The 11,364-nt window shown below is 40.0% G+C and overlaps 2 protein-coding genes across 2 annotated transcripts; both read right to left on the reverse strand.

Annotated features, from left to right (window-relative positions):
• Positions 1–2,446: 2,446 nt before the first annotated feature.
• hpxb (hemopexin b) lies at positions 2,447–5,984 on the reverse strand. Its single transcript, XM_084922104.1, has 10 exons — positions 5,851–5,984; positions 5,313–5,338; positions 5,046–5,138; positions 4,808–4,965; positions 4,564–4,717; positions 4,191–4,403; positions 4,014–4,106; positions 3,238–3,368; positions 2,996–3,143; positions 2,447–2,924 (listed from the first exon to the last, which is right to left on the reverse strand). The coding sequence occupies exons 1-10, from the start codon at positions 5,913–5,915 to the stop codon at positions 2,698–2,700; spliced, it is 1,308 nt and encodes a 435-aa protein (XP_084778230.1). The 5' UTR covers positions 5,916–5,984; the 3' UTR covers positions 2,447–2,697.
• Positions 5,985–8,188: 2,204 nt separating this feature from the next.
• LOC146361009 (uncharacterized) lies at positions 8,189–10,819 on the reverse strand. Its single transcript, XM_084922560.1, has one exon. The coding sequence runs from the start codon at positions 10,817–10,819 to the stop codon at positions 8,261–8,263; it is 2,559 nt and encodes an 852-aa protein (XP_084778686.1). The 3' UTR covers positions 8,189–8,260.
• Between the last annotated feature and the right edge of the window lie 545 nt (positions 10,820–11,364).

The raw sequence follows: 11,364 nt of genomic DNA on the forward strand, positions 1-11,364 counted from the left end.
CATTTTGGATTTACTCGGGTTTTCTTTGACTAATAATAAAATGTATGTTATGACCCAAAACATGACAGTGTGACAATTATGCAAAATCCTAAGAAACCAGGAAGGGGGCAAATACTTTTCCACATCACTGTAAAATCAACTGTGTTGGTGTACAGATGCCAAATTACAAAAGTTGTGTCGTTATCCAAAAATGTGTGAACCTAATTATGTTCTAGCAGTCTGTAGGCAAAATGTGAGATAGAAAAAAAGCAGTCTATTAGTTTGTATATGTATGATATTGTATGATATCTATTGCTGAGGCTGAGGAGCTTCATTTGGAGTCAAAGCTACTGTAAACTACAAAGAAGAGCTGTTGATATAGCAGATATCAAATAGTTACAACGTACTGAGCTTTTGTTATTAGCTTTCCATGCTACGCTAGCTCTCCCTCTATCAAACAAGGCATAGCTCCTGACATGTGGTGAAACAAACAACATACAACTTAATGGAAAGGATAGACCCACTAACACAAGTATAGCCAAGATAGTGTATTCCTAGTCTAAATCGAATTGAGTCGTTTTCTTTTAATTACATCTATTATCACAAATCAAGTAACTCAGTTGAAGTGTAAAAATATGTATCAGGTATGAACTGTGCTCTCTGCCAAGTGGCAAAATAGTTCACTCGACCTGCAATCCCTCTAAATACAGGAAATGGAAAATATATATGTTTATTTGCATTTGTCTTTTGAAAGTCATAACTCACCATGACACCATGAATAAATAAATATTAGAAAAACAAAAAGTCCTGCTTCAGCTCAGGAAGCTCCTTCAGTTAAATGCAAATGTGCAGTGCTAGAAAGCGGAACAAAAACTGGTCTAAAAGAAGCTAACAGAAGCATTGACAATCAATAAATTCATAAACAGATGTTTATTATTTAATCACAGTAACAAGTACACTGGATCGCATGCGCGAATATGCACTTACACATGTTCTAGTGTGTGTGTGTGTGTGTGTGTGTGTGTGTGTGTGTCCCAGTGGCCTCACCCATTAAACTGTGCTGAGGCCAGCACTTCTTTTATGCTGGCTGAAAGTCCCAGGGATTTTGGCTGAACAAAAACCTCTCCGGGGAGAGAAAAGGCCTTGAATGCCTGCTAATGCTATTCCAACCTCTGGACTCTTGCAGGCTGGTGCGTACGTGTCTGCATGGTCCAGTATGGCTACAGACAGTAATTTAAATATTTTGCAATAAAGAGAGAGAACTGGATTTATAACTCTGTTATATATATCTACATATACATATTGATAATAAAAGGATGATGGAAATGCAATACCTGACTTTGATGTTAACATATTAAAAATTAACTTTGTTTTCATTTTTTAATTTCAAAAATAATTGTAAAACCTACAACACGTTCAAGAAGCTAATAAAAGGTATGATCTTGTAAAAGTTTTATTTGTCATATGAGAACATGGAGGAGTTTATAGGAGAAATGTGATGGAATGAAACACTTAAGTGCACTGCTACACTCCAACTTCTATATGATATCTATCTATCTATCTATCTATCTATCTATCTATCTATCTATCTATCTATCTATCTATCTATCTATCTATCTATCTATCTATCTATCTATCTATCTATCTATCTATCTATCTATCTTTTGATATTGAGATAACATCATGCACAACCCACTGGTCTGATTTGGGATTATGTCAAAAAGTCTGCACTTTGGTTTTTCAAAAGTTAAGGTGAAAAAGAGATTGTCTGAGGAAAATTATTTTAAAAACAACACAATGGATAAAAGCTCCATCACGTGCATTACTGTGCTGCCCTTGTGCATTTGTGCAATCAATAGGCTATTTAAGAGGGAGGGGTTAAGCCAAAAGTTCATTTTTTAATTCCTAGTTTTCACACTAAAGGAGCACTTAAGCTAACCGAAATGTTATCTGGGCCGACCGAAGAGCCCCTTGGAAGGCAGATGCACTTACAAAAGAGGCATTTAGAGCACTCAAGTGCCCCCTTGGATGTGACATCAGAGGATGTGTCTCATTTGGGCACAGAAGCAATGACTGAAAACAATCTGCATGAGCTGTTTGTTTGACCTGATGCCTTTTAGTCAAATAATAGTCCTGAACAGGATTTTTCAGATACCTGAATATTCCGTATTGATTGTATGAAGCTGACAGAAAAGAAATATATATAAGTTTTAAAGTACCAGTATCATTTCTGAAAGCTATGGGAAAAGAAAAAACTTTTGGTCAGCAAGAGGACCTGTAATATCAGTGCAACAACAAGAAGAAGTCACACTTTGTTCATTAAAGAAGCAAATCACTGGGACAGAGCCATGCATGGGAATATGCATGCCTTTGTACAGCAGGTCCTCTTGTGGCCAAACTCTGACATTACTTCATTTTAACTGAACTTGGTTGATTTCAGTTCCAAGCTTGCAGATTCAAAATATAGATGCTTTAATAATAAAGATTTCACCATGAAAAATGCTTTATTCACCAAGCAAGTCAAACTTCATTGCAAGACATGATCATTTTTCCAAAAACTGACTTGAATGACCCTGATTAAGGCCACAAGCCGAAACGCGTTGGTCACCTAATAAAGCTGTTCCCTATTACTTTAGCTTTCGCTGGAGTCTTCACGTCCAAAAACTGACTTGCCAGTAAATTATTATTAAGGTTTCTTCCTCATTTTTCTTTTTCTGATTAATCCTCACACCCCATCATTCCTGACGTGATGTTTCGAGGAACAGGAGCGATCTTGCTTGTAGCCAATATCATGGGACTTTCATAGAGGTAATACTGTGAACCCTTGAACACTTTAATGCCATCTGGACCACAGAGACCAGCATCAATGTCAGGCAAGGGCAAAGGTATTTCTCGGTTGATGACCCTGGGCGTGGCAGTGAGGTCAACATCACGAATCATGTGTCCTTTTGGAGAAAGCAAATGTAAATACCAATTTTCTCCACAAAAACCAAGACATAAGCACTCAGTAACTTACCTTGGAGTATATGAACTGTGTGTTCATTGGGACAGAGGAAAGCGGCATCCACGGTTCCTTCAATGCCTAATTCCTCCCTGAGGGATTTAGGGTAGCCTTCAATCAGGACGTAGTGGGCATCAGTTTTATAGATGTAAACCTGATCATCCTGTAAGTGTTTTGTTAGAATAAGTGGATTTTAGTTTTAACTTCAACACAGAAATTGGGGGGGGGGGGGGGGGGGGGGGTTATATGGTGTCTACCTTAATCAGGTACATTTTGTTGGTGTAGGAGAAAACGGCATCCACCCCGTTTGTCACTTCTTTCCATCCCCTGGTTATTGGAAAGGCGTGAAGGCCGTTACGCCTGTTGTCCACACGCGTGTAGTTAAGCCCTGAGAAATTGAACTTGTTCTTTATCATGGCAGAAAACTTAAAGACATTTTTTTACAGGATCACATTTGGATGAAGCACTCCTAAATCTGTACGCTACATATAAAGTGTGGATCAACATACTATTAGCTCAGCTGTTTCCTTGTAAACTTTCCGGGTTAGCCTGACTCTCACTAAAGTTCAAAAATACACCTGGCAAGTTGTAAAGTTACAAAAAAGAAAAGTGACAATTTGTTTGTTTGATCTGTGCAACAACTAAACTGCAAAAGAATCCTACTTTAGCAGTTACATAAGGCTATATGTTACTTAGCCAAATAGCTAAATGCTATTTTAAGTGTGTTATTAATACGCACCTTCTTAGTTTAGCTTGGTAACATCATTATTTAGTTGACTGTTAATGTTATTTTATTTGGTATTTAAACTCTTACAGTTTGATGTTTGATGGCAATAAAATAACTGAAATATCTTTTTTTTTTTGCTTTAAATTTTATTGCTTATCCTAAATTAACTCAAAATACAAGGACTGTCCCAAGTTCCCTCAGCTAAAAGCACATCTAGAAATAATTAAATTATAATCTATTTATTCAGTTATGGGAGATCACACTAAGTGAGAGCTGACTGAGATTTTGAAACATATGTCACATTACCTGTAAATAAATAAATTCTGCCTCTGTCATCTGTAGTAATGGCATCTAGTTTGACTTCGCTGCATTTAGGAGCCTTGTGATCACCTCCGTGACCTGCGGGAAACACACAAGATTGTATGTATCTGACAAAAAAACCTCCAAAATGAATCTCTAAGATTCTCTTCTTAATGAACCCACCAAAGTTTTCGCACTTCATGAAGTAATTGCGGGCATCCTTTGGGTACGTGCCGCTAACTTCTCCTGATACTGGGTTGAACCTGGTGAAGTTGTGTCCATGGAAACAGTAGTAGTGTTCTGCCCAGCGGAAAGCAGAGGTGCAGAGAGGCAGGTGGGGCCACGTCTTGGTCTTCACTGTCTTTGTGACTATATCATAAACATACACATCTTGCCCTATGGAGGGAAATGACCACTTTGAGAAGGAGATCACAAGTCATCACAATGTTCTTTTTTATTTATTGTAGCCTCATTATATCACAGTACTCAACAAAATGCTGTCAAAGAATTCATTTCGACTTACTGAATAGTTTTGCAGCAGTAAATGCCAACATACCTTTGAAGAACAGAACAGAGTCGGTAATGCACTCTCCTTGAGGACACTCCACAGCAGCATCTAGATGTGTGGGGACTCCAGGAAAATCCTCCTGGATAGTTTTTGGATATCCGGTCTCCAGAGTGTGGTTGTAATAGCTGAACACGTGGTCATCCTGGAAATAGTACACAATAGTACACAATATCTGAGATCAGTAAAAGATGTCTTGACCCATATGATAGCTGAAAGCATATGAGGATTGTACCAGGAAGAGGAAGATGTGATCGTGGGCATCTTGGTTCTCTGGGTTGTGCATCCGAAAAGCAGCATCGACATGGCCGAGGTGGTGGTGTTCATCTAGCTCCTTGAAGAACATTGTTGAGGGTTTAGCTGGACCATAGAAACCATTCCACAGGTGGCCCTCTGAGGAGAAAACACCACAGACACAATATTTTAGAGGATGATTTAGTCCAACATTCTAAGAAAAAGAACATGTCCAATACCTTTGAAGAAGAAGGGGTTTTTTCCACTCTCATCAAGAGTGATAGCGTCAAACTCAATTCCTTCACACCGGTCTGGTAGAGCAGCATCTCCATCTTTATTCCCAAGATAAAAGTAACATACTTTTAACTGTTAATGTAACTTTAATATTCAAAATGCATGTCATTAGACACATACGAGTATTGCTCAGTATAGAATGCTGCTGTGATTGAGATCTAGCTGTTATGTAACTGACAAACAACGTGCAGTTTATGTACATAAAATCCTACCTTCTGGTGCTGGCTCGTCTTGATGCCTGTAGATAATTTCAAAAAGTTATTTTTCTAGATGAAAAAAAGTGAGTCACTGACAAAACAGCGCCATAATATGATGACTAAGTAGTCTTAAATTTGTTCAATTGATCCATCTGGTGACCTTTGTAATCTAACAAACAGGGTTCCAAATGGATGAAGCTGACTTTTTCACTAAATCGCCAACTGATAAGAAGAAAAAAAATCCAGAACTTATTCTATTATTCTATCTAAATAGTTACAGACTGATATTTTGAGAAAGGTTATCAATTTTAATATGTTCCATTATTCCTGAATTTACAGAAACAAAATATGAGTTGTTTCACATTTTGCCTTTTTAACCTCAACAAAGAATCAACACACAGAGAATTCGTACTGCAAGTGTTCACAAATTATTTTAAAAGACATGGTGCATCATGTTGCCTTTAAAGCCAGGATAGTAGGAAAAATCCTGCCAACACAAATTGTCTATTTTGACTAAAACTTCAAAATATAAATGGAGCTCATTAACACTCACGCAGGTGCTGCATTAGTGAGGGAAAGTGCCAGACCCAGAAGCAGAGTTCTGGTGATCAGCTCCATGTTTCTCTTGCTGAAGTCCTCAGATGTGGCGTCTCACTCTGGACTGGTGCTGTAGCTGTAGCTTCACAGGAGCTGAAGCTGCACTTTTATTCTGTGCTGTGCATGTGTGGGTGGACAGGTTGGGAAATCCTGTGTTCCTGTGTGTGTGTTTGTATAGCCAGAGTGATGAAAGTTTTGTTGTTGCAAAATATGGCTGTAACATAATTATTTATCACTTTTCACTCAACTTTGCTAATTTTTATTCTTTCTGCATGAGAATGTGTGCAGACCAAACTATATTTCTATATCTGCCTTGAGATGAGAGTAAAGGAGGAGAAGATTTACTTTCATTATGGAGCAGATTAAAGTGTAATTATTGATCTGTCTGGTTACCACTTCTAACACGCACATTGGTCAAAAAAGACTCCATTTGTGTTACAGTGTTTGTAAGAGATTTCTGGAAATACTGCAATTTTGGACAGTTTGTCAGTTATAGAAATACCCAAAAGCTATTGAACCACCCTTGAAAGTGTAGGGTTAAAAAAAAATCTCCAGAAACAACAAAATAGCTGGAAATTAGATTTCAATGAAAGTTTAATAAAATTAACTAAGAAACTGACAGTACAAACGTTATTCAGACCTTCCCAAGCCAACTAAAGAGTTTGATACAGGAGATATTACAATGAGTTTATTATATTTTGTCATGATTATTATTCATCATCTAAATGTTTTCCAATATGGGAATATACACAAAAAGTCCAAATATCACGCAGAAACACTCAATTATCAAGAGGTACAGATGTACCCGTTGCACTGTGCTCACAATTTCCAAGCATGCCATATTGCTTGCATCTTCTGGAATTGGAAATTAAAGGAAAATATTGAAAATTTATTCTATCAAAGTAGTCATTTTCTACACCACTCTAACTTATGACACTAAATCTTTAAACCTCTTCAAGCATGATCATGTCAAATATAACTGGTAAGAGGTACAAGATTTTAGAAGAATCTCAAAAAATGTCAGATTATAACTCTTCTAAGAGTTTAACCTACCTCAAATTATTAGACCAATTATTGTTAGTATATACTACCGGTCAAAAGTTTAAGAACACCCAAATTTTTCCAGTTATTTAATGCAATTCAAGTTGTTCAAGTCAAATGAATAGATTGAGAAGGTAAGTGGTGAACTACCAGAGGATAAAAAAGGGTAAGGTTACCCAAAACTGAAAAATAATGTGCATTTCAGAACTATTCAAAAAGGCCTTTTTCAGGGAACACAAAACGGGTTAACAATTTAAAGCTGTTCTGCAGCAATAGAGCTTGATCAACCCTTGAAAGTTGGTGCTACTAATTCTTACAGGTGTTCCAACTTACGTCTGCATGAAAGCAGTATTGGAACACGTTGTGGTACCATACCCTCGTGAGCATCAGCTGAACAGTATTGCACGGCAGAAAGTAGTTTGTTGCTACAAAAATGAAAGAAAGAAAGAGGCAATTAACAATGGAAGAGAGACAGACCATCATAACACTTAAAAATGTAAGTCTTTCCTAAAGAGAAATTGCAAAGAAAGTTAAGGTGTCAGTGAGTACAGTTTCTTTCACCATCAAAAAGCATTGAAACTTGGGCAAACTCTGACAGGAAAAGGTCTGGAAGAAAGCCATCGCTAAGACGTCAGAATAAGACAAAGAGGCTTGCCTGGGCCATGAGACATCGCCACTGGACTACTGAAGACTGGAAGAAGGTATTATGCCTTTGAGTAGGCGAAAGGATGGCTCTACAATGTGTGGCATCAACTGTCAAACATGGAGGAGGAAGTGTGATGGTTTGAAGTTTGATTTGACTTGTACAGTGTGAGAGGCACCCTGAACCAAAATGGCTAACACAGCATTCTGCAGCGCCATGCAATACCCTCTGTTATCCTCCTAGTTGGTCAGGGTTTTATCCTACAGCAAGATAATTGCCTCAGGAAAAAAAGAACAAGATGGTAAGCTTGAAAACATGGAGTGACCGGCACAGTCTCCAGACTTAAACCCCATCGAGCCGGACAGAAGAGTGAAAGCAAAGCAACCTACAAGTGCTACATTTATGGGAACTTGTGCAACAGATATGGGAAGAACTTTCTGAAGAATATTTGATCTTTGTTGTAGAGTGAATGCCACGGGTGTGTGTTCAGCTGTTATATCTGCCAAATGTGGCTACATTGGTCAGTCAGAAGTTTAAAATACATGCTTTCATTTCAGAGTGCAATGAGACATAAAACTGCATAGTTTTCAATAAAAAATTGGAAAAATTGGGGTGTTCTAAAACTTTTCACCCTTAGTGTATCTCTATTTTGTTGCATCTCAGTCTTTACCATGCACTGCATTTATTTGTACTGGTAGATCTTGATGCAGTGATTCATGCTGTCTGACACTACCATGTGGCCATCAGGGAGAAGGGCTAGACCTCTTGGGCTACTTAGGTTGTCAGTCACCAGAGGCCAGCCAACTTCCTTGGATGGGTAGATAAGAACACGGTGGTGCTGTTTACCCCAATCTGTCACCAATACATCCCCATCACTGTCGATACAGAGGCCCCATGGACAGGTCAGGACTGGCCCCAGGCCAGAACACACTCCCAGTATTCGGATAGTGTTCCAGCCTGGCTCCAGGACTCGAATGCATGGAACACGCCCAGTTTCATTGCCTCTTTCTGATATTGCCATGAGCCCAGTGGTGAGACAAGCTGCAACCAAGTAGGGTCTGTGGTACCCTGTCACCACTGTGCGCTCTAACCTGGCCCCTGTTTTGGGATCCAGCTTTAAGGCAGTTAAAGTGCCGCGCTTGATGTCAGCAACTAAAAACTCATCTTGACGGTTAACAGTGACCCCTCTCGGAGCATCTAACTCTTCAGTGGTAGAACCGATTGCAGTGCCTCCAAACGTTTGCAGGAGCCGTCCATGACGACTGAACACCAGCACAGCTCGTTCAGCAGCACAAGTCAGGGCTATGAGGCCCTTTGAGTTCACAGCCACATCAAAGTAGTTGCAGATGCGGGACGACCTTTCAGGTCCTGAAGGAGACACCTGTTGTACAACATTCTTCTGGAGATCTGTGACTTGAATTCTGGCATTACCACAATCCACCACAAATAGCTGCCCTTTGACAGTTGCGTGGATACCACTTGGCAGGTTGAAGTCAGTACGGCCTGATCCTTGTTTTCCAAACTGTTTGACTAGATAAGCCGAGTCTAAGGCAGTTGAACCACCAGCTCTTTCCACCAGCCCCTTCAGACCAGACACAGCTCCCTCTTCCATATCCTGCTGTGTTTCATTGACTCTGTGGAATTTGTCACCTTCAATGGTTGACATTGACAGAGATCTGCTCACACGATTTGAACTCAAACCCTGTGTAACTTGAGTCGTGGCTGTGGACTGTCGTTCATCACGGCTTGTGTTCCCTTCAAATTCTGGGGAGTTTCCTTGGCCTTGCTCAAAAGTTGAGGTTTCAGAGACAAGACACATTCTGTTGACCTTTCTGATTCCACTGCTCTCAGTCTTGTCATCACTAATTAAAGGACGGAGTTTACCATAGAGGTCAGCTGTGGATACTGATCGACAGTGCTCTTGCCTAAGGGATCCATTTACTGGAGTATTCACAGTATAGGTGTAGCAGAAATCCTCACTGTTGGCTGGGGATGGTGGGCTTCCATTGTCCAATGAAGATTTCTGTGAAAGGCCTTGTTGGGAAAGAGAAAGATGCCTTGTAGAAACATCTACAAGACTGTGCCTGGAGAGTGAACTTTTGTGCCTAGTCTTTGGAGATGTTGCTGTATCAGTTTCTTCAGGAGGGCAGGATGGCTCCATACAAGACACCAAGACAAGAGACTTTTGCTTTCTTTTACCTTTCACTGTGTTGCGTCTCTTTGTTCCCTTTGGTCTGCTGTCAGAGTCATCACCTTCAGATTCTCCTTGACTGGAGACAGGTTGGACAGCAAGGAAAAGGTCTTGCCCTTGTGTGTCTGAAAACACGGATTCCAATTCATCTTGGGAAGACTCGGATACACCACGGCGTCTTGATATGGGAGAGTTCGGTGATTTTAAGTCTTCCTCATTCTCTGTAGAACTTGACAGACGTAGTTTCCGGACAATACGCACGTTCCCACTATTTATCTTCATGCTCTCCTCTGGACTATACCTTTGGCCAGTTCTGTTTGGTTGAGGTTCCTTTCTAATTTCTAGAGGGGAAAGGTTCAAAAATTTCATATCTCCTGAGTGCAAGGCACACTTTTGTCCTTGAGCACTACAGACACCAATGTGGTAGGTCATACCTTGCTCATGAACATCAACTTCCCCTAAGCTTAAAGATTTGGACTGAGGGCTTGGTAAAAAACTGACTCTTTTAAGTGTTAGAGAGATTTCCCATGGCTGGATGATCTCTGCCACCCCTCTTTGCAGTTGATTTTTATTGGATTCTCCAGCTGTACTCCCCCATCTTTGTATCTGTTCTCTCAGCTGACCAATTTTTCTGAGTTGCTGATCAACAAGTGACTGCACAACTCTCACCGCCGCAGCATTTTCTCTCTTCACTTGACTGAGGTGCCGTTGGGCTTCTCTGTGATCTTGCTCAACCTTTTCAAGAAGGCGACGCTCCTCTCGCTGAGCTTCAATTGCAGCGCTGTCCAATTCGCGGTTCACCTCCTCTACTTCGGCCTGCTGTTGCTCCCTGAGATTTAACAGCTCTTGTTCTCCTCGCTCCAGATTGGAAAGAGCCTGTGTTACCCATGGAGGTGGTGAAGTAAGAGATATGGGAGTAAAGATGGACTCCTGTGGGGTTTGAGAAAGTGGAGGTGGGAAAGTCACATCTTTCAGTTTTGGAGTGCTATGTGTCAGCAGGGCTGAGAACCCAGGAAGGGCTCTTCTTTCTGAGTGAGACCTCATTAACATTGTGCCGGACAGATTTCAGTAGTCCTCTTTTTACTTTTTACTCCTTTATGTTTCTGTAAAGAATTAAAAGATTATTCATGTAAATAGAAAATACACAGACTTTTGTAGTATTTGAACGCATTAAAAAATGTAAGACATGTGGAGGTACAATTCAAAATAAGATGTTCATCCAGCAGAAAAGTGGCAGGTCAATATAAAAGCTAAGTAGATCTGAAGCAAAATTAAGTATGGTATGTCACTGAGATTTCTTGGGTCTCATCAACACAGTCTGTGGTGTTTTATCAATGAATGCCACAGTCCCCCCTGTGAAAAACCACATGGCCTATCTGTTGCTGTTTTAAAACTGGGACACAGAGTCTCTTTCATTGCAACTTTATCTATCCCACACAATATCCAGTTTCTCACGAGACTCCAAAATACTCTCAGGTAACCACTGTTCCATTTCTCTGAGGTCAGTGTTGTAATCAGACTTTGACTCTGTTGGAAGAGTTTGGTGACAACAATAAATGTCTCTAACAGGGTGCTAATCGACAGTTGGCTCAAGT

This window comes from Perissodus microlepis, chromosome 23 (assembly GCF_051167445.1).
Source record: "Perissodus microlepis isolate ML-2025 ecotype Zambia chromosome 23, ASM5116744v1, whole genome shotgun sequence".
Lineage (NCBI taxonomy): Eukaryota > Metazoa > Chordata > Actinopteri > Cichliformes > Cichlidae > Perissodus > Perissodus microlepis.